The sequence below is a fragment of the Halichoerus grypus genome, chromosome 3 (genome assembly GCF_964656455.1).
Source record: "Halichoerus grypus chromosome 3, mHalGry1.hap1.1, whole genome shotgun sequence".
Classification (NCBI taxonomy): domain Eukaryota; kingdom Metazoa; phylum Chordata; class Mammalia; order Carnivora; family Phocidae; genus Halichoerus; species Halichoerus grypus.
Genome location: NC_135714.1, coordinates 142,510,017 through 142,534,607, shown reverse-complemented (window position 1 = coordinate 142,534,607; position 24,591 = coordinate 142,510,017). Strand labels below are relative to the sequence as shown.

At 39.5% G+C, this 24,591-nt stretch overlaps 1 protein-coding gene across 1 annotated transcript in view; it reads right to left on the bottom strand.

Annotated features, from left to right (window-relative positions):
* TLL1 (tolloid like 1) overlaps positions 1 to 13,320 on the bottom strand; it is a 209,546-nt gene extending 196,226 nt beyond the window's left edge. Inside the window, exon 1 of the mRNA XM_078069414.1 lies at positions 12,409 to 13,320. Coding sequence (XP_077925540.1) covers positions 12,409 to 13,096 — 688 coding nt within the window. The 5' untranslated portion in view covers positions 13,097 to 13,320. The remainder of the gene's footprint in view (positions 1 to 12,408) is intronic.
* Between the last annotated feature and the right edge of the window lie 11,271 nt (positions 13,321 to 24,591).

Sequence of the window (24,591 nt, the reverse complement as noted above, 5' to 3'; positions counted from 1 at the left end):
ACTATCCAATGCTCTTTAAGTAAAACAACACTATCTAGATTCACAATACTAATGTCTCTCGGAGTTCATTCTTTACTATTATAAAGCTCAAGAACGAAAACCTCCTTTGGCAATGATTTGTTTGAGAATTTGAGACTCTTCATTAAAAAAAAAACTATGAATACATAAGATAAATTAACTTATGATAAAAAAAGTAGTTCTTTACTAGACAATTCAGATAAATTGAAAGTTTGTGAAACTGAATTTTATAGAGATAATTAACAATATACACTTGTACCAAATGGAAGAATGTTTTCAGGATAGATATGTGATTAATTGATATAAGAATATATCTTTTAATATATTGTACATTTCATAAAATACTTTAAGCCAGAAAAACTTTCCCATAGATTCTTTGCCTATAGCTCTTGTTCTCTCCATTATGAATACTGACCTCAAACTTGAAAGAACTGAATTCTCCCCATCCACTGGCCATTTTCTGCCCATCGGAAAAGCAATCATCTCTCCAGTGAAACAAATAGAGCAACGTTCAATTCTAATGGTAATGTGAAACTAACAAGTTCTGAAAAGCACATAGGTGATGTCTGCATACCTGGTCACTGTTTTGACAAATTTTTTACTGATGGACTGAGGCTGGAAAAGAGGAATGGGAAATTATGCATAAATGCTTTCAACGATAATTTTGGCAAAGTCAAGTCAAGAAGCTCCACAGTGATTGCAGCTGCAGTCTGTTGGTTGCCAAGATTTGGCTGGAACCATGAGAAACCTGAGGGGGTACTTAACAAAAGTGCCCACTTGAGAGGTGTAAGCATCTTCCCTTCCCTCTCAATGAACAGTATAGGCCATTGGCCCTGCAACTTCCTGGTACCACTTCAGAAGAGCTCTTACTTCTGATGTCAGGGATATCAGGTTCAGAAAGCTTTGTAGCTTGGACAGTCTTAGAGATATCTAAACCTCAGAAACTGAGGTCCCAGAGAATCAAGGGACATCCCCAAGGTTACACACAAATAAAAGAGCAGAGCCAGTAGTGGAAATTACATTTCTTACTACCAACCCAGTTTGTTTTCCAATTGCCATACCACTACCCACACCAAATTATTTAAAGAAAGCAAAACTTATATTTGCTTTTCAAAGCCACAGTAGAATACTGCAAGTGAAAAGACTAGACATTTTTTTTTCATTTACCATTTTTTTTTTTTTTTGCTTCTCTTGGACCTATAAACAAAGAAAAAGCCAACCATGTACATTTAAATATATTTAAGGATAAGGATATTGTGTGAAGGACAGAAATGTACTCTAGTAGATAATGTAGGAAAAATATGACAAAAAGTAGTTGAAATTTCTGAATCAAGCTATCTGAGAACAATAAATGGAAATCATATTACCAATACAGACTTCTTCCAAATAATTGCATAAGTAATTATTGGTTACATCCCATCCCAATCCACTGCCAAATAACAAAGTCTGCAAAGTACTTTCTTAAAAGTTTTTATGCTCTCCACAAAGCTTTACTCTTCATATATCATGAGTAAAGAAAATTTCAGAAAAAATTTATAAGAATATATATCCCGATTGTCACAATTTATAATAGTACCCATTTTCAAATGCATAAATTGAAATAACTTTAGCATTGAGTTAAGTGATTAGTGTATAAGCAACTATTTATACAGAAAATATTATCTACCTAAAAATGATAAAGTTAAAACTTTACACCAGGTCAGGCATTGTATCGTATTTCATACTTCTGGAATTCCAAGGATAAATCCATGTGTCATCCACAGTAAGTGTTCAATAAAGGTTTAATGAATTTATGAATATTTGTAGCTTAGAGCCATGTGCTTAAACTTAGCTCTGTGTAAACATAGGATTTTGAGTATGTAAGCTCTTCAAGTTAATCCAGATGGCAAATAAAATCTGTACCAGAAATTACTGAAAGACTATATAGCCAAGATTCTACTCACACATTAGTCAATGTGAATTGAAAATTGTCAATATATTTTGGGTCTATTAAGCATTTGAGGAAATAGCCAAGAGAACAACACCGAGAAATGTGTACATTGGTTATCCCTGTTACCTTTCCAAACCTCCCTTACCTTTCCACTTGGAGATTTAACCTCTCAAATGCAAGATTTAGAGGACTTGAGAGGACTTGAGATATGAATGCATTTTTATATATGACAAGAAAAAAGAACTTTATCTACATATGTTTTTATAAAGATCATCTTCCCACAAATAAGTAGTTGCAATTAAAAAAAAAAATCCTCTACCTCCTATTTTTGGTACTACGAGTAAAAATTATACAGTGTTTACTATGCTCCAGACAGAGTGATTTTTACTTTACATTCATGTAATAACACCATGAGGATCATAACATCATCTCCATTTTATAGATGAGAAAACTGAAGCATAAGAGGAGTTGCAAAAAGCCACACACAGTCACCATATGGTGGGTCTGGTATTAGAAGCCATGCCCATCTCACTCCAGACCCCAAGTTTTTAACAGATGCACTATTCAGTCTCCCTGAAATCATAAAAAAATAATTTTTGAGGGGCACCTAGGTGGCTCAGTTGGTTAAGCATCTGCCTTGGGCTCAGGTCATGATCCCGGGGTCCTGGGATCGAGCCCCACATCGGGCTCCCTGCTCTGTGGAGAGCCTGCTTCTCCCTCTCCCTCCACTGCTCCCCCTGCTTGTGTGCGGCACTCTCTGTCAAATAAAAAATAAAACCTTAAAAAAATAATAATTTTTGAAACCAACCCCAATTTTCAAAAATATACCTATCCAAAAGAGAGAGGGAGAGAGAGAAAAGAAAGAAGAAGCTGCAGCAGCAGCAACATGGCAACACATGGAATCCAGAGTTCTGGATTCAAATTCCGATTCTATCACTGGGTGCCATATGGTAAGTTATCTTAAAACACTAAGCTACGGGTACCATTCAATATAGAAATAAAATATGTTATCGGGTACTTTCTTCATGCTGCATACAGTTTTGTATATGAAGCCCCTTCCACCATTACACACACTGGAAATCTCTTCTTATTGTAAATTTTTTAATCCTGGACACACTGGAGGTGTATCTTATACTCAGTATCTTTTTTTCTGTATTTAACTCTTGGTCACAAGTTCACCCAGCAAATCTCACAAATCTCTTTCCCCACAGAAACAGAGGCAACACAAACCCCTGATTTAGGTCATTACTTCCATTACCCATTCTAAATGGCAAATCCTAATTATTCCTCCCTTGGTCGCTGCCTGCAGGCCACAGTCTACCCAGGTCCAGATATATACTATTTCTTCCCCTGGTACTAAAAAGTACTTATAAAAGAAAAACATCCCCTTGGTTCTTAGGTTTAGAAAAGAAGAAAACAGAAAAGGGAAGCCTGTTTCACCAGATTCTGTTCTTACCCATTTGTTTGAGAAAAAATACAAGCAGGAACTCTTCCTCCTAGAACACATGATAATTTGCTAAAAGTAGCATGTTTTCTTCAAAGAAATTGTAATTTAGTAAATATTACATAAAGTATATATTTTGAACATGCCAGACTTCCTAGTCTTAGGAAACCACACTGGAGTTCCAAGAAGTTTAGTTAACCCTATGATCCCCCAAGGCTTTCAAGCTTTTGACCTTAGGGCTTTTAGACAAGTTAGGATTGAAAAGATAAAGTTATTTAAGAACCTTCTCACAGCATATTTGTTTTCTCAAAGGCATTCACACATCATTTACATACATAATGTACACAATAGTCCACTTTCCTGCATCGCCTGCATTTGAAAGGATGTTCTTCACACTCTTTATGGGCTCATAATCATGCACTGAATGAATACTCAGACAGCAAATCTAAAGTGTGAAACAATTTAACACATACCACACAAAACGTCAGAGCTTGTGCCAAGAATGGGACACTAATGACGGAATTCTGCTTAAATCCAACTCAGCCGCTGCCTTAACTGACATGAAAAGCCTGCTGTCACAATTAAATACTTGGGACAACGGGCAGCAGTGTCTCCCTGACACTATTTAGCACTCACATATTTCTCTAACTCTATTAAAATTAATCATATGCATTTTTATTTGTCCCATACATAACTGGGCATTTCATTTGCAACTCTCCACACTTAGGGAATACTCTTTTGCAAGGGACTAGGATCTGCCCTATATTACATTCTATGCAATTAAAAATACTGGCCTTACTCTGACAATACAGTAGTGGGTCATAAAATGCAAGAATGTTGAAGGCAAGATGTATTCTCGCTAAAGAAAGTCATTTGCCGCAATGGATAGATGTCCATGATACAAATACCATCACTTCAATTGCCAGTCTTAACACATTTGTACTGGCTGAAGAGCCAGTGCAGAGGATTCAAAAAAAGAAGGGCATCTGAAATACAGAACCTGGGTTCAAGTTCTCACCACTTAGCAACTGTCATGACAGCCTGCCCGCTAAACCTTTCTGAGTCTGTTTCCTCATATATCCAAAAGGGGTAACAATAATATTAACTAATGGAGATATGGTAAAGATAGGAGACCGTTTAAGGAAACAAACTGAGGGTTGCTGGAGTGGTGGGGGGTGGGAGGGATGGGGTGGCTGGGTGATAGACATTGGGCAGGGTATGTGCTATGGTGAGCACTGTGAATTGTGCAAGACTGTTGAATCACAGATCTGTACCTCTGAAACAAATAATGCAATATATGTTAAGAAAAAAAAAAAGAAGATAGCAGGAGGGGGAGACGAACCATGAGAGACGATGGACTCTGAAAAACAAACTGAGGGTTCTAGAGGGGAGGGGGGTGGGAGGATGGGTTAGCCTGGTGATGGGTATTAAGGAGGGCACATTCTGCATGGAGCACTGGGTGTTATATGCAAACAATGAATCATGGAAACACTACATCAAAAACTAATGATGTAATGTATGGTGATTAACATAATAAAAAATTTAAAAAAAATAAAATGTTTAATGTGAAAATAGGAATTATGTTATTTTGACATGAGTCACAAAGGCAATTCCTAGATATGTGAGGCATATGGGGTCCAAGAATTCATTCTCTAGAAAGTTCTCCATGTGGCTGTTTTCTAGTTATGCATGATGTTCTTCCCTGGGGTATTTCAAAATTTAACTTCTACATATGAGGTATGCTTAATAACACAATAATCTGAATACAAAACACAAAATATCATAAACTCTCATCTACTAGGTATTTGTGGTCAGAAAGATCAGCCTAGAGGAATGGAGCACCATCCTTTCAGTATCACTAGTCCACAGAACTGAGGCCAAGAGGGTTCCCAGTGCTGCTCAAGAATAGAGATTATCTTAATAAACACTTCAAATCCACACATGGCCAAAGAAGAGAGTTCAGAAATGTTGAGATCAGCTACCAGGCCAGGAACAATTCGGGGAGTCCCTGTGGTACACAATCCATGTGCTAACAGTTTAACACAGATGAGAAATGTAAAGAATGAAGAAACTATTCTACCCTCCTACACCTCCACCTCTGCCTCCCCCAACACATGAATTAAATATCATCAATAGGAAGTTCACAACACAGGAAAGACATCAAATGCCGATAGTAAATACATACTTTGTGACTCCATCCCCATGGAACTCCCCTGATTTGTAAAATGGTGTAGTGTGTTAAAAGCTGTTGAAATGTCTTTTTTAAACATTAAGGTGTATGCTTTGAGTAGGATACTAATACATAACATTAGATTTTGTTTGGGAAAAATAATATATGTGGAAGCACTTCTGACCTTCTTAATGTATGGTTTCAACTTTTTAGAACTATTATCATTCAAGAAAGTGTTTTGTTTTGTTTTTTTTTAATATGGTCCATAGCAAATAGTTTAGCTCAAACTCTAAATGTAAACTGCAAGAGAAGAGCTGAGTAAGACAAATGCCTCCTTGGTTCACTTTCTGGATTTCAATTAACACCTAATTTACAATACTTCTTAATACAAATATATAGCTGAGCTCCTTAAAACAGCTTGACAGGATTAGCACACATTTTGTAAAGAGCTGACAAAACAAGCATTCCATTAGCCAACCCACAATGTCTCAAATCTAATAGTCAATATCCCATTTTCAGGGCTGACAATGGCAAGAACTAAATAAATAAGCAAGGGATTCCCTCCCTCCTGCTTTCTGGGAAAGAACACATTCTATGCAATTCATTCCATAGCTTTAAGGCTATAAATTTTTTTTTTAATGTTCCTCCCTAAGCATCATTATTCAATAGATAACTAAAAGAAATAAACCACTAAAGCCATATTGCTAAATCATTCTACTGAATCCAGGGTTGCAGAGAGGACTCTTCACCCCTTCATTTAGGAAGGATAAGTCCAGGATTAATTCCAGATCTCAGAATATGAAAGAACTGTAAGAAGCCTCAAAATTCCCCCAGTAGAGGATATCCTACATCCCCAGAAACCTTGCCAGGCACCTGAGCCTCGGCCTGACCCAGGCCTAGCTATGGGCTCAAGATGCTGCAGGGGGCTCTCCTACAGTTCAGGGGAGCAGCATGGCCCCCTTCCCCCACCTCCCCAGACACCAGATGGTCCCAGCAGGATGTGCAAGGCCTCATTTTAAATGGATTATTTACCTCTATCTTTTCCAAGCATTCTTAGAAAAGCTTAGGGAGGTCCTAGTTTTAAATATTTTAAGCAGATGGGTCTAAGGTACTATTACAAACAATAGATAATATTCTAAAAAGACAAAAAGTAATGATGGTAAATCACTAGCACTTGATACCATCTACCTGAGTTCTAGAAAAATTTAAAGGCTAACCTCTGTCCAATACACTCGCTGATGAAGAGGCCTAAGAGATCATTAATGTGACTAATATTCTTAAGGTTTAGAGAGAATGTTATGGTAACTACAGACAAGTGAGACTAAATTTTAAATCAGGGAAAGCTGCTAAGATGTACAAAAATAGGATTCTTACATATACCATAGGGAAAGACAATATGGTTTCTGTAGAAGAAGCTATACAAAGCATACATTAGGCTTCCCTAGAAAAGTGAGCCATCGGGGCGCCTGGCTGGCTCAGTCGGTTAAGCATCTGCCTTCAGCTCAGGTCATGATCTCAGGGTCCTGGGATCGAGCCCCGCATGGGGCTCCCTGCTCCGCGGGGAGCCTCCTTCTCCCTCTCCCTCTGCCACTCCCCCTGCTGTGATCGATCTCTCTCTCACTCTCTGTCAAATAAATAAATAAAATCTTTAAAAAAAAAAAAGAATGTGCAATATTTGGCACATGCCTATATGGAAAATTATTAAAAAAAAAAAAAGAAAAGAAAAGTGAGCCATCATGATGGCGAGAGGAAAAGTGTGGAATTATACACTAACTTTCTCAAAAAGCCTTTTCAAGGCTCTTACACACTTTTAACTGTCCCACTATAGACCTATAGACTAAGGAGGCCTAAACAGGGAAGGGAGGACTCAAACAGCACCTACTGAGCTAGAAATCATAAAGATTCCAGTAATTACTACGCGAACTGCCTCAGTGAAGGGATTCCAGCTAGATTTTGAACTGGCAAATGACAGTACCCTCATCAGGGTCAAAAAAAATGGGAAGATCTCAGGAGACTACTTATAAACAAACAAAAAGGAGCTTCAAAGCTGGCTGACTCTGTGGGGATATATGTAAAAAAAAATAGTCTATCCAATTCATACCTAGTAACAGGAACTGCCATTTATGGGCCAAAAATGGATGTGGACCCTCACAACAAGGGATACAGAATCACTACTGGCAAATGATGAACAGAATTCAAGTATATAGAATATAATATCTATCCATCCCCTTTGCAAAAATTATACTTTGGCCACTTCCGAGTTGGCATCAGAAGCAGGAGGAGGAAAAAGAAAAAAATTAAAAACAAGATCCGAGGAATGAAAACTAAAAGAGAAGAGAGGCTGGTGAAGCGAAGCCACTCTATGAAATGCATTTTTAACATGAGGGTTTGGCAACCGACAGAAGTGCAGACCAAGAAATATATGCTTCAATATTTAATATTATGAAAGAATAAAGTTGACACAGCGTTGAACATCAAATTCCAAAATGTCATACCTAGGAGGCTGACTCTGAGGCTAGAAAGTACAGCACTGAGGACAAAAAGGATGAGAAGATCTTACCAAGAGATTATAAACTTATGAAAATCATCCCAAAAATTAGTATACTAGGACACTAGGATTATAAAGAACAACAGAAAGAAGAATCCTTTAGGAGACCAAAAGCCTATCTCTATGTAAACAGGCTTGCATATGCCACTCTAAAGGCAAATTTAACCTTGCAAGTCACTGACCTTTAACCATGTTTGGATTTTTTCCAGGAAAAGGAGACATTTACTCAGAAGATTCAAGATAGAAAGCCTTTTTTTTTTTTTTTTAGGGTGTTCACACTTGTCCAAAAGGATAAGGACAAGCTTCTGAACAAACATTCCACATCATCAGTCTTCTCAGCCTCTACCCATCATTCAAAATACTAAATTCTTCAATCCCCCTTATTACATATTATATTTTCAATTGCCTGAGCTTTCCTGATATCCCCTTAAATACAAAAAGAGAAAAGAAGGAAGGGAGGGAGGCAGGGAATACAGAGTTGGTCTATCTGGTCTCCAGGTAATCTCCAGACAAATCTGGAAGATTTAACTTGCACACTGAATTTAGCTCTTCACAGATATTAATACTCTGATTAACACCTATTGGAACAGTACAACACTGAAACAGGATACCTTAGTCTCTGTTCTGGAATGACTTCCTGCAGCATCAGCTTCCTAGTGTCCCTTAGGAACCTTCTGAACTAGAGAGAGTAAGACTGCAAACTCAGATGACTATGTACTATGCTGAAGAAAGACAATCAGATATCCCTTTGAATTATATGCATCTTTGTGTTTATCTATATATAGAGATTAATTACCTATATTTTGTCTTAATGGATTCGACTATATAAATATATCTGAAGTTATGCTGCACTAACTTACCTACTTTCACTTATACCAAAATGTCTTTCTAAGTGAAAGTTCAATTAAATTAACACAGGGTTTCCCTTCTGTCCAATAGTTTCATGAACTTGAAATTAGAGTTCTCATAGGTATAAAAATTATAGTGTTTCACAAATATATTAAGAATGGCACAATTTTAACAAGTTGTATTAAGAATATTTCTTCTTGGGTAACATTACTGGTTAGAATAGAAGTTTGTAGATAAGAGATGAAGATCAATATTTATAGTCTATAGATATTGAGAAAGAATTGAGAACTTACTAGATACCAACAGTGGTAATCTATTCCTGGGATAAATATTAAAAATCAGGTATGACCTCTGTCTTCAAAGACTTTATATTACAATTGGGTTTGGAAAAGATGAAACTATGTTCTTAGTCATTTCATGCTTATCAGATATGAAAGTAACTGCACTTCTATTAGTCTAGACTCTAGGTAAACCTGGACAAATTTCTATTGTTTGCATTTCTAGGAAGGCCTCCAAAAGGCCAGCTAAGGATGAAGTGTAATTATTTTATCTATCTATCTATCTATCTATCTATCTATCTATCTATCTATCTCTCTGTCTACCTAATTGCATGACAGGTTTTGCAGCCAGGAGACTTCAAATCAAGTTCTGGATAATCTTAACAACCATTTGACCTTGTGGAACATCTGTTTTCCTATCTGTGTAATGGGAAGATTAACAAGTTCCACCATATTGGACTGTTGTGTTGAGCTGAAATAATGTACTTAAGAGTGCTTTGAAACTATAAAGCTATGTTAGTCATTATGACATCAAGCTGCTGTATAGTTTGAGGAAAATTAGTATTTTGTTAGAGAAGTGCAGAAAGGACACTTTATTTTATGGTCCATGCCCTCCACTCTGCTCTTTGGAAAGGGCAGATTAAAGGTGCCTCAGAATCTGGAGGGCACCCTCTCTGGCTTTTGTGTGGCCTTCTTTCACATATCTGTCCTCATCTTTCTATTTTAGTGACCTTTTTTTGACTCTTGTTTGGGAGTTCAATGTGCTATTAAATTTTCTTTCTTGTTATTATAACTTTTACTTGTCTTACACAGTGCCAAAAGGGAGGCCACTCTTAGCCAAGACTTTGCCACTCTTTAGCCAAGATGGTAAATTAAAGCCTTTCATGTCACTAAATTTAAAAAGCAGGGTTGATCATTTAAAAAGTGATCTCAGATTTTGGATATACTTCTCAGCCTTCCACTTGGGCCATTCTTCTCTTTTCATTATACATATACAATATACACATAGACACAGGTATGCCTCTTGTACTCAAAGGTTATGCTCTAAAATAAACCAGTATTAAAGGAAAAACAAAAGTAAATGCTCTTAAAGTTTTTTTTTTCTTGCCCTAGATGTTTATTTGCTGAGGATAATAAACATTTATGCTTGAGGCAGATTTCAATACACATGGTGCAACCACTTAAATTTTAAAATTGAAAACATTCTTAAATAGAAAAAAAAGTTACGTTCACAGAACCTCATTCTGGACAATTTCTAACATAAGATAAGCCTAAACAACATAATTTCTGAAAATAGTGTTAGCTCATTTTTGACACTTCTTACTTGAAATTAATGATTTTTAAAAGGCATAAACGTTTACTTGAATCTGTATAGAAAACTATATTTATTTTCCTGAAATCAGGTCAATGTATACATATGCACTGGTTTTTTCATATTAATAGCTGGTCAAATCTTTCATACATCAGAGCATCAGAATAGATGTTTTTCCTAGACAATCTTTAGAAATAACACTTCATTTCTATATTATCTAAAACAAGAAAGTACACAATTTTCACCCAGTTGCAAACATGATTCAAAATTAATTTCTCAATAAAATTGGGGAGTTGTATGTATGTTTGGGGAGTTGTATGGTATTGAATTCTGGTTGTCCAGCCACTAGTCACCCATCATAGCAGAATGGTGTCTTGCTCCCCAAACCATCAGGGAAGGCCCAAGAAACTTATGGTGGGATAGACTGAGTGTTAAAGGTGATAGGAGGAAACTTATAAACAAAACAGAGTTAAAACAGAATTCTGAGTTCCAGACTGACAAGTTTCTACTAAGCTACTCCAAGTTTTGCATAAACCATCTCCAGTAAGCGTGAACGAAGAAAGATTTGATAACATGCACAGAACACACATACGCTCCTTGTCAGAGCAATGTGTCATCAACAGTACAAATTAACAAGGGAATTTCCAGCATTTTCCCTCACTGTGTGCACTTCTCCTTCCTTCAGGACCAAGAAAGGTTGAATAAGGTTTACCTTGCTATGAAAGGGAAAGAAATCGCAGTCACATACCGACCAAGCCCGCACAGAATCCGCAGAAGCAGAGGTACTTTGGGTACTTTGCCCACTCCCTTCCTCTTTGCTTTGCCAAAGCCCACACCTCTAGAGATGGGACAGAACGTGCCTTCAGCCTACAAACAACTCTACGAAGCCGGCCCCAACAACCCTTGTAACCCTCCTCCCGAAGTTAGTCGTGAGTCCACAATGAATTCCGGTCACCTCAACCTCAACTCCGCAGGGCCAGGGACCTGGAGCCCCCCCGGGAGTCCCGGGACGCTGCGCTCACGTGGTCGCCGGCCGCGGCACGTGCGGCTCCGACCTGAGGCGACTGGAGTGAAGCACCGCCCCGAGCGGGAGGGGAGACCCGCAGAGGCGCCGGACGCGTGGGGGAGAGGGGAAGGACCCGGGGTGCTCCCGGACGCGCGAGGAGAAGCTGAGCTTCAGGCAGTGCAGGTCAAACTGCAATTCCCGGGGGTGTACACAGGAAGGAAGGCGCAAGTTTGAATGGGGTAACAACTTGGACTTTTTTTTTTTTTTAAGGTTTATTTTAAATGGGCAAATGCATTTGAATTCCATCTAGCGTGAGAGCGTCCAAGGTCGTCACAATCCCCTTCTCGCCTGGATCCCACATTTGAAATCCCTGGCAAAAGAGGAAGCCGAGGTAGCAATTCCATCCCCACCCATCTTTTGGGGAACTCTAACCAACTCGGTCTCAGGCGAACACTGGGGAACCGCACCCTGGAACAAAGAGGAGGTGTAGTCCCCTCCAGATGCATATAGCCCGCTGAGTGCTGGTATTTAAAACCCTCGGCAGGCCAGCTGTGTTTACGGTTTGTTTCGTTTTGCTGGGGGAGGGGAGGGGAATCCGAACTCTGGACGTTTTTCCCAAACTGGGAGCCGGGAGCTTGGCATTCGATCCCACTAGCACAGAACTCCAGTCAACTTGGGCCGTGGCGACTGTCACTTGGGGGGTGGGGAGGGGAAGGAAAGGAGGGCAAGAGACGGAGCGACGGAGGGGCTGGCGAGAGAGGGAAGGAAACAGGTGAGCTCCCACCACCACCCCTCGGAAATCCAGCGCGGCGGCCCCCCGCACGCCACCGTCCCGACCTGGAGAGGCACTTACCGGCTTTACAAGGGTCCTTGTAATCTATCGTCTCCGCTTTATCCTCTTCGTTCCCATCAAAAGTGTAATCATAATCGAGGCCAGCGCAGACCCAAAGCTCCCCGTAGAAAACAATCCCCGAGGCCACCAGCCACACGAGCATCCTCGGGGGAAGCGTTTGCAACCCCATCCTCCTCCCCTGGAGGAAAAGGAAGGGATGGGACCCGGAGGTGAGGCGTCCGCGGTCCGCGCTGATGTGCGGTGCGAGGGGAACCGGTGCTCCTCTCCCTACCGGGAGGCTCCTCGGCGACACTGGGGTGTTCAGGTGTCCGGAGACATACGGATGCCGTCGGGACAGTAGAGAGGGCAAGAAGTGCCTGTTACCCCCAGTTGCAGGGAGAAGTTGGCTAGGGGCCCGCGGGTGGGCGGAGGGCAGGTAAGGAGCTCGGCTCCCGGAGACGGGGAGGGGCAGCTGCGGGCAAACTCCGCTCTGGCGGAGCGGGCGCTCGCTGCCTGCCAGGTCGTCCTTCTGGCGGCCGAACTTCCCGCGGCCGCGGCTGGGCGAGCGGCGCCCCGCGGGCTCAGCTGCCACCGAAGCTTGGGCTCCCGCGCCGCGCCCCCGCCGCTGCCAGGACCCCGCGGTAGAGCGCGAGCTGCCGCCGCCGCCGCCGCCGCCGTCGCTCGGGGAAGATGAATCCGGTCTGCACATCAGCACATCTGAACTGAAAGGGGAGACCGAGGAAGGGGGTGGGGGGCAGGCATTTCTACGCCGCGAGACCTTAAAAGCCTGCAGAAGCCAGCAAAGCAACTGGCTGAAAAGAGCAAAAGTGTGAGGATTTGGGGATGCACCGTTTGCCTCCCCCCCACACCCCGGCTGTCTTTTTACCCTCTTCCTAACTTGAAAAAAAAAAAAAAAATCTTCGCAGCATCTAACCCAATCACTTGCATCCTGCTTACTTATTCATACAATCAGGGTCAGGATCCGGGCCACAGCCTCCTCTCTGACTTCTTTTGATAGCCTTATACAAACAAACAGACACGAGCGCGCTGACAATCCATTTATATTTTACTAAAGATAAAAATGAATATATTATGTATCTGCGTCCGCGAACAGCAATTAATAGATGATGTACGTGTCAGCCAGGAGTGCCAGACCGGGGGTGGCGCGAAGAATCGTGATAACTTAACTGCAAACCTCTACTTCCCCTCCCCCCCAAATAAACAGCGGGTGTGTGTTTCTTTCCTCTGCTGCGGTTTAACCTTAGTGCAGCCCGGGAATGGAGGAAAAGTGTCTGAGCCTTCGCGACTTGGGTAAGGAAGGAGACTGCTGTAAAAGTCCCCCAACCAACAAAGTTTTGCTAAGAACTAAGATCTCCAGAACTGCAATTAAAAAAAAAAAAAAAAATCCAAAATCAAGTTACAGATTGCAGCAGCAGGAAACGCTAAGACCTTGCTGATGGGCTGGCGCTATGGCTCACGTGGGCGCAGGAAGGGAAGTTGGAAGGAATACTCGGGAAGCAAATTTTCTGTGACAGTTCTGGCGCCCATACCCGGAGTTGCTCAGTATCCTTCGGCTTCAGTTGTTTTACTTCTGAGGAGAGTGTGTAAAACCTGGCAGCAGGATCAGCGAGGTAAACCACATGTCAGCCTAGCAGACGCAAGACAAACACAGGTTGTGGGAAATTGGGGAGGAAAAAAATCAGAGGAAATCTCTGCAAAACCCCTGTTGTGAGCAATTCAGTGGTTTCCCCACATCTGCAAGTAGTTTCCAAAATAGGTGAGAGGACTTCTCCTCCCCCAGACTGGTGATTGGGAGCCTTGCCTTTTCCTACTAAATCTTGAACTGTCACTTTAGCAAGGACTTGTAAAAAATCTTCTCTTGCCTTTACATCTTTATTTAACATTTAAATGTCCCCCTTTTCCAAGTTACCATCAATATACAGTGTTATCTAGAGGAAAATGTGAAAGTAACTACCCTCCCACCCACACACATACTTTTGACAGGTAAACCCAGTTAGGTTAGGGTATTTGACCAGGTTTTATGGATGTTAAAGAAAAATTGGAGGCTAAACTTGAAGTATCATCTATTTCCCACTTAAACTAAGACTAAAAGGATGGGAGGACTAGGTAGAAGTGATTTGATATTGCTGGCGAAACTGGGTCTTTCTCAGAGGCCAATGCAGTAATGGAGACTTCCTTCTGTAGATCTCAAACTTTTAACCCCAGGTCACAGAACAGAGAGCAGATCTGAAAAGAACATGTTCAATAAGTAGGTAGAGGTATTTGGTTTTGAAATCTCTTGCTGAGTCATTCTCAAATTCTTTTACCCATCCAAAAAAAAGGTTTGCATAATTAATAATGGTGTTGCTCTCGTGCAGGGCCAAACAAGAATGTATTGTGCTTAGCCCATCTGAAAGCCCAGAAAATGCAACTTTCCTTTAGAGGATCCTTGCTGTTGAGCTGCTGAAACTGTCCCTGCTTGCTATCCCCAAACCTTGAAAATGTCCCTTGTTAATCTAAATGACTACAAATATCTCCTTAGGCTATTTTACCATAGGTAAGTTGGCAAGAGTTCGTACCTGGAGATTACCTAAAACATCACTTACTTTGCAGGAATTAGTATATTCATTCATTTTTCCTGAAAAAAAAAAAAAAGTAACATATAGGGACATCTGCCTCATTATATAATGGTGCCTATTATGGATTCCTTACAGAATTTATCATTGCTTAGTTTCACAATTTTATAAATTTACATTCTAGATTTAGAATGACTGACATAGTAAAACCTCAAACCAAAATATAGAAATGTTTCTTTATGGCTAAAATAGCTGTGGAGAATAGTTATTTACACCACAATATCCTAGGCCTCAATCCCTGATTTAATTATATTACTTTAAAATATTTATTAAATCTAACTCTACAGTAATAAAATAACTACTTTTTAAATTTTATTACTATAGTTGCTATGATTGCAAACTAACAAAAGATTTTGCCCTGTCTGTTAAAAAAACCATAAATTTGCAAGAATTTGAAGAAAACAGAAAATAAGAATATGCATGTGAGAAAAGAGTTGAATGCTCAGTCAGAATATAGCCACAAACATGTGCAGTATGTGAATACAATCTCCTCAGGAAGATAAAAAGAGGTGATTGATTCCTTTAGTAAGACATGTGCTGAAGTAACTCTGGCTTCTAGCTGGCAACTGCCCCTGACCACCATCACTACCTGCAGCAGGACCCCAACAGCCCCCAGCAATCTTAGGGAATAAAGCCACCCAAGAGAGCTGAAGCAAGAGGTAACTCTATGCCAATTGGTATATACTGTTTTCTATCACAGTAATTAAAATAAACTTGCCCTGTGGATAACGTGAATTAAAAATGTGTATTTTGCGGGCACTTACGTGGCGTAGTGGTTAAGTGTCTGACTCTTGGTTTTGGCTCAGGTCAGGATCTCAGGGTCCTGAGGTGGAGCCCTGGGTCCGACTCCGCACTCAGGCAGAGTCAGCTTGAGATTCTCTCTCCCTCTCCCTCCCTCTGTCCCTTCCCCCCACCCTAGGATCTCTCCCTCTCCTACCTCCCTCCCCCATGCCTCTCCCTCTCTTTCCCTCTGCCCTTCCCCCATGCTCTCCCCCGTTCTCTCCCCCTCTCTCTCTGCCTCTATCCCTCTCTCCCTCTTTCCCACTCTCTCCCTCTGCCACTCCCACTTATGCTCTCTCTCTCTCAAATAAATAAAAACAGATTTATTTATTTGTTTGGGAGAGAGAGCGCGTGCAGGAGCACAAGCAGGGGGAGGGGCAGAGGGAGACGCAGGCTCCCTACTGAGCGGGGAGCCAGATGAGGGGCTCAATCCCAGGACCTGGGATCATGACCTGAGGCAAAGGCAGACGCCTAACCAACTGAGCCACCCAGGTGCCCCACTTTTAAATAAATAAATCTTAAAAAAAAAAAAAAAGAAATGTCTATTATCTAGCCATTTTGTGAAAAGCTAGTTGTTATTGTTTTTTGTTATGAAACCAAGTAATACGTGAATATACCCTTCTCATGTCCCTTGTTTAAAAAAAGATAATTCAGGGTGCCTGGCTGGCTCAGATGGTTAAGCGTCTGCCTTCGGCTCAGGTCATGATCCCAGGGTCCTAGGATCAAGTCCCACATTGGGATCCCTGCTCCTTGGGAGCCTGCTTCTCCCTCTGCCTCTCTCTCTCTCTGTCTCTCATGAATAAATAAATAAAATCTTTAAAAAATAAAATAAAAAAGATAATTCAGATGAGAATGGAATAAAATGTGTTTCCCTCTCTCTCTTGGTCTCACTCCCCTTGTCTGAAGTAGAAACTATTAACCTGTTTTAACCAAATAGTATATACAGAGAGACTGACTCCTATGAAATTGCCTTATCTGCAGATTAAAAACAGCAAATACTAGCAATTTCATATGGTTCAAACTATTATTTCAAGGCTTAAAAAAATCCTGCTTTGTACTAATGCTACTGTTCTTTTGAATTAAATTATATGCATCTCAGTTAAATATTTTTAAATGAGAAGATGATTCTCTGGACCTAAATGGCCTCTGACTTCCGCATTTTTAAATCTCACATTCTATGATTTTTTGATATCACATTATTTCATATGTCACTATGGCAGGATGCTCCCAACTCTTGATAATTAGGATGACACTACATTCAATCAAAATCTGTCTTTATTGCTGTTTCCTAAGTAACAAATATAGTTTCAGAGACAGAATGAAAAAATGAACAGAAAGCAGTATTTGCTTCACAACGGAAGTGTTACAGAAGGTGTTTGTTTGTTTGTTAAGAAAAAGACATACACCTCCCCCAGGAAATGAAAAAAGAAATAAAGAAAGAAATAAAGAACCTTCCTCCTGCAGTGGATTCTGGTCTGAGTAGAGGCCACTGACCTAGGAGTCTCTGGTTATTCCTTGGTACTTGCTAGTTTGCTGTAATACTTTCTTCTCTAGCATATCCTCGCTCTGGGGGTTGGAGATCCTCTTTGTTTTTATGGCTTTTAGCTACTCCAGACCTTTTAACTCTCCCTTTCACCCCATTCTTATGTGACCGTCAACAGCACACTTATGCTGTATCTTACTTTCTTTCCTCTTAGGGTCTCTCTCTCTCTCTCTCTCTCTCTCTCTCTCAGCCCTGAGCAAATCAACATAGCATCTCTTAATTCTACGTCAGTGTCCCAAGGTGTGGTAAAACCCTGATACCACATGAGATCATTTTAGGTAACATAGTGATGAACTTCTAAAAAAAAAAAAAAGAATAGTTACATATGTGTGCATATTATATATCCATATATGGTATAAAAAATTAATTAACAAATTTGCAATTGCATATGTTTCTCATGCCACTTAGATTAAAAAAACAAGTTAGTTGCTTTATGAAATTAAGTCAATAATAAAGGTGGCACGTGAAGGTTAACTCATGTTTGGTAAACACTGATCTAATTTAATTCCTAAGTCCCCTTAAAACCTCACACTGTCTGTGGACAACAACGTTTTTGCCCCTTCCACACACCAAACCTCAGTCTATTCCTTCTCTTGCTTACTTATCACTCATTCTCATTGCCAGTAGCACAATGCGGAAAGGCTATGTTTGGACACAAGAGCTGCATGTATTTACCGTTAGCACTTTTGCTTAGTTCGCTTGTTTAAGTATGATTTGCTGTTTAAGTCTCAAGAAGAGCCACTGACTTGTTTGTTCAGAAACCATGTATTATTGCTTAACGACATCTGGAAATGATTGTATTCTTCATTCAGGCATCAGCTTGCCAAAGGGAAATGGAGGGAATGGGATAAAATAAGAAGAAAGTCATTTCATTTCTCACCTGATGGGACGCTAAGTTCGAGTCCACCAACAGATATTCAATTGTGTGACCTCTAGGCCTACACTGAATCCACACTGTCTTCCCCTGAACACCTAGCTAGAGAGGCACAAAAGTATGGAGCTCAGAAATCGTCCCCCAATCAAAATTCCAGCACTCTGCTTACTAGCTTGGTAACGGCAACTTTGAACCCACTTTTTTAATCTTGTCTGCCCTCACTTTCTTCATCCATAAAACAGGGATAATCTTAAGGGTAATAACATTTCATAGAGTTGTTACAAGGATTAAGTTGGTTAATATATGTGGTGCGCTTTACAGTTCCTATACGTAGTGCATTTTTGGTATGTGTTTGCTATTATTATCATCTTAAGTGAGTTCTTAAAAGTCAAACTATTTCCAGCCTCTCTAAATATATTATTTGAAGAGAGCCTTCTCCTCCTTCACTTTGAACTAAATGGTATAACTCTAAGGTAGCGTAACTCGTTCAAGGCTGGAGAGGCAAGGGACAGACTGGTTAAGAGCATAGGTTTCACTAGCAGAAAAAGTCTGACTTTGTCATTTAGTAGCTGTTTTGCTTCTGACAATTTACTTCCCTAGTTTTACTCTCCTGGTTTTTGAAACAAGAATAAAATACCTCATAGGGTTGAAATAAGAATTAAGTAAGATTATGCATGCAGTGTACTTTTTGGTAGGTGTAAGCATATTTTAAAAGGTGGTTATTATTATTAATTGGCATTCTCCTAGTGATCTATGGGAAAAATTTGTATGCTGTGAGCTTTTCCACTATCAGGCAAGAAATTCACACACACACACACACACACACACACACACACACACACACCGGTGTACAAATTAAGTAAAGCTAGGACAATTTTATTTGAAAAATCCCACTAATACAAAACGTATCAAATTGAAGTAAAGATTTAGGTGACATTGCTGGTGTTGCTTATAAATTCCCCAATAATATACACCTGTGACCAGAATCTAGAATGTCCCTCACCGGGCCACTATCTGTCCCCTTAGTTTCATATTTTCATATTATGAACATGAGGTAAGTCTCCCAATTTTTCCTACCTATCAATTTCCCTATCAAATAAAATGTATACTTCATTTCATTCTACTTTCCTCATGAATATTAAAAAATAGGCACTGAAGGCTTCGATCGGACATACTATATACTCCCAATGCAATGAGAATAACTTAATTTTAAAAATAAAATAATTAAGCAGTACCAGCTTCTTGTGAGAAAGAAATGTCCAAACTTCATAAGAGCCTTGATCCAAGTCAAGGATCCTCTGATCTTATGCTATTCTAAAGATAAGGGATGAGAGGATGAGTGCGTCGTTCATGAACACAGTACTGTCACCTCCTAACCTCTGACCCTCCACTGGCTCCTTCAGCTGTCTGCTCTTTGGGGGCGTACAGTTCTGCTAATCCTGACGACCAGTGATGGGCAGGGAGCATGTGCGACAGTAGCCAAGAGCCTCTGGCCCCAGCTAAAGCCCCCAGCCTTTCTTCAAGCCTCTGGTGAAGCCTCATTTTGCACTGTATCCCTCCTGACTCGCCAGATTATATTCTAGACAGAAGCGCCTCTACTCTGCCTTGCATTCAAGTCATGCCAACTAGAGGCCATGCCTTTTCCATGTACATCTTTTCCATGACAGAGGCCTGTATTTTCTGGGCATGAACCCCAGAAGATACATATTTTGCATGTGTGAGTGCAAGGTAATTTTTTAAATGACAAAAATAGAACTGAGTTTATTTCAACAATCTAAGTAATATTCTAATATTCCATCACAGAAACATTTAATACTAGAATAAGAGTGAAGATTAATTTTAAAAATCTATTTATTTAATACAAATGCAGCATTTGGAATCAGAAAATGTCTTTGAATCCTTGCTCTACTTATTAGATGTCTTTGGACACTTATTCTTTCTCGCTCGATTTTTCTCACCTTTAAAATAAAATGCTTACTTCATACGGTTATTTTGCAATGTGCACACTTCAGGTACATAAATCACTGAGCATGGGGCCTGGCATTTGAGAGCAGCTCAGGGGCTAGGAAGTCCTTGCCTCTTCTCCTGCCCACAACTAACAACTATCCATGAGAGCATCAGTAATCAGATCAGAGACTCAGAAAGGAGGCTTGTAGCATTTATACAATGGTTGGGGAAAACTAGATTTTCCGTCACAGGTAGAAAGAGAATCTGAAGGGAGACCAAAAGAGGAGAATGCCTTTCCTCAGCACAGGACTTGTTTACTTCAGGTTTTCGTCTCTCCTTTCCATTCCCTACCTGGAAACACCTAAATGTCCGAATAGCAGTTATATCCCATAACTAACTTTATTAATTTACCTTCTTAAAATAAATTTCTGGCAGCCTGGATTTATCAAAACAAACCCCTTTCGGTAATTAGCAAATAGGAACATAATACGCCAAAACTGAGTCAACTTGAAAAAGCTGACATTGTCTACCAGCCTCTAGAATAAGTTGCTGGGTAATTGGTTGGTATATATTTACAACGTGAATGACTTCAGTTTTTATGATACATTGTAAAATCACCAGGTTATTTTATAACTTATTTAACTCTGTTCATCATAGGCAGCTGCAGTTGCACACTAGTTTTTCTGTATTTCTAAACTCTCCTTTATGCTCTGGGTCTGGTTTCCGGGCCAGGCCAGATTTATTCGGTAAGCTGCACTGAGCTTTCAGGTGGCAATAATTAATGACCTGGGCCTTCATCTCAGACATCATAACTCACTTTGGGTCACTTTTCCAACCACTAAAGCAGCGGTTCTGCACTGTAAAACCAACTTCCAATCAATATGAAGCATCTGAGGTGTGTTTATTTATCTACGTATTGCTTTTCATCTTCAGAGCACTTTCACAACATTAACTAATGGTCCCTAAAATAGGTGAGCATGGTTTGTTCAAGGTTGGCAACACCAACTCTAAAAATCCTGAGACGCTGCAGTGGAGAACGGCATCCCCTCAGGATTCAGAGGGGACAATTTCCTTCATGTTATTTCTCTTCCTCACTTCCTGGGGAAAGTTTTCATTCAGATTTACTCTGTGTCTGACACCCAAAAGAAAAAAAAGAAAAAAAAATCTTGTCAACAGAAGGGAGCACAACTGGGGCAGGGATATCAACTGTCTGAACAGTGGATTCTGATTGTCTCACAGGTCAGTAGAGCACTAGAATATCCACATTGCTTTTGCCAGGGTACACAGAAGAGCTGGGTTATCAAAAGCTAATTACTCGGACAAGGTTTTGAAAGCACCCCTCATCCTCAATTATCTAGCTATTTCAGAGGAAAATGGGTGTGGTGCTTTAATTTTTTGCTAGAGGGAAAGTGCTGACATTTCCGGATAATTTCCTCCGTTTTCTACTTTAGTTAGCATGTATTAGATAGGAGATTATACCCAGTGCTTTCCAAATTATTACCACTCCTCTAAAAACACCACCATCTGTGAGTGGAGGTCACAGTTCACTTGTAAGGCTGTGCTTAGTACCACACTCCTCACTATTAAGTATTCTGGTTGTAACAGAGACGTAACTGGGTTGCTATCCCTTTTTTTCTCTGTTCTTCAGAAAGACTGAAAAAGTCTGCTCATTCATATGGGTTCCAACATTGACATAAAAAGCAATTAAATCATATTGCTAGACCAATTTCTAAATACAGCCCCCTTTTAAAATAAAACGCTTTAGTAATTCCAAAAAAGAATAACAAAAGATTTAAACATTTCTAGATAACCTGTAAAAATGAGTTGGTTCTCCTTTGTTTTCTTCCTCTACAATAACAATTGCTATGAGAAATGGAAATTGTCATGTGTTTGGCTTTAAAATCAGTGCAAAGTTTATGATTTATGCTTTTGAAATCATCAGACCACATGCAAAGAACCTAAAGCTGTTTGCTTTTAATTACTAGTAAAACAGGAAAGCAATTAGTAGAGCAATTAATTCAATATGTAGTAGGACTTTTTATTAGCCATTTTTATTATAATAACCCAACATATAAATGCCACAGTTCACACGCCATGCTCCCAAAGAATAAAATTATCATGAAACAAGAAGCTCTTCATAAAAACAGAGGGCCAGCTAGTGATCTTCACTATACAAAAAACATCAGAGTAGACAAGTTACTAACTTGTGTTCTTCTCACCCCTCAAAACTAACTTGCTCTTGACTAAATCAATATTTACTGCTTTGATCTCAGTATCTGAGTTATTTTTAATAATTTCCCCAAATAATAAACATCAAAGTGAATAAAGTGATGATAAATTTTAATTTAGCTCAAAAGAACTTATTTTATTGCAGAATTAGTTGTTTCTTCTCTCACACATCAAATACTATAGGCTGAAGTGAGGACAACTTTTTTGATCTGTAAGATTTCCTGTGGCTTTTGAATTTCCCTCAAAGATGAAATCTATTTTTTCCCCAATTGTCATATTTTTCCATAAGACTAATCCTTTAACTCTTTCGCTCATTTCAGGATAACTTTTCAGAATGATTGCTCCATTTAAAAGTTCTCCTGAGGATTTATAATTGGTACTTGTGCACCACAATTGTGAGAGATTTTTGGATATATTTTAAGCATTATTTTGATTTGTTAAAGTTCTAGTTACTGTGATAGGCAGACAAATCAAAAGTAGGAGAACCATATCAGAGCTTGAATGTTGAAAGTGCTGTTATAATAAAACCTGACAATTGAAATTGCCAGAGGAATATTTGCATGTAAAACCTACTAACGTGTGCTAAGAAAGAGATAGGACAATATTACCTCTTTTTCTAGCAATGTGATTAACTAAAACTTTTAAAGAAATAATGATTTTTGTAAGAGTTGAATATGTAATATTCATTGTGATACTAATTAAATATGTATATCACTTCACAAATGAGAGAAAATAGACCCATAACCCTGGTCATCAACTGACCTGAACTATATTGAAGCATTTACTCTGGGGAATGTTATACCAATCCTTCAGATCCAATTCTTCTAGGTCTTTAAAGGCCACGTAGCACTGAAGCTCTTAGTTTCAAAGACAAAAACAGTGCAGGAGGTGGACGCTAGTTAACCTTAATGTGTTTTCGAGTCTGGTGTTCTAATTGGCTCACTGTCTGAGGCATTGCCTGGACTGTGCAAAGAGGATGCTTTGTGGAGACTACCTTTGGCAACTGTGTTCTTGTTTGCCGGTCAGTTTTTTGACATCCTGCGACCTCTAGTGAGAACCAGAAGTTGTCAGCCAACATAAATTTCCTCGCCTGGTCTGAGTCCCTATAGGAACCACAGAGAAAGACAGAAAAGAACTTCGGCAAGTCTCATAGAATATTCTTTTCCTTTTTCAGATCACAGCATTGATTCAGGTTTGAGGGAGTGAAAATATTTAAAAATATGTACCTTAAGAAATTCTTCCTCAGGTTTTCTAGAAACTACATTGCAGTCATTAAAGTACCTTCAAATACAACACTGAAAAAAATTAAAATGCATGCAAATGAAAGGGAAAATGGTGAGAAGTCCAGTAACAATATAAGCTGAGTATCAAAGGAAAAAAGAAAATAATGTGCCTTTTCTATATATTACAAATAATTTAAAGTGGGCAGCTATTTGATATTTGTTTTTCGGTAAATTTTTGCAAATTATATGTATATGGAGTATATAATTATACTGTATTTTAATTAATCCTATAAAGCATAGTATTATTGCCTGAAATTAAGATATCAAATAAGTAAGTGCATTTCTTTTTTTTTTTTAGATTTTATTTATTTATTTGACAGGGAGAGACACAGCAAGACAGGGAACACAAGCAGGGGGAGTGGGAAAGGGAGAAGCAGGCTTCCTGCAGAGCAGGGAGCCCGATGTGGGGCTCAATCCCAGGAGCCTGAGATCATGACCTGAGCCAAAGACAGACGCTTAATGACTGAGCTACACAGATGCCCAGTAAGTGCATTTCAATGTAAAACATAAATGCATAAACGAGTATATGAGGTATGAATGAGAATATATCATGGCCTTAATTCTCAAAGCACAGAGTGTACCACCCGGCATGCTGCTCATTCTAAAAAGTTCAGTTGTGGTAACTAATAACTTTTATAATGACGCATAGTTGTTTGAGGTCAAATGTATTTATTAAGAGTATACTGTAGGCACAGAAGGACGAATGACACATGGTTGCCACTCTGAATGTACAATCTAATAGGATGAAGGACAGGTATAACTTGATAGAATGTGGTAAGCACCTTATATGATGAACAAATGAAAAATTAAAGATGTTCTCTGAAAAGTGATCACTTTCACTTTAGGAAATAAGGGAAGAATGTTTATAAGGTTGTTGGACTTTAATAGGGAATATGAGAGAGAATGAAAGAG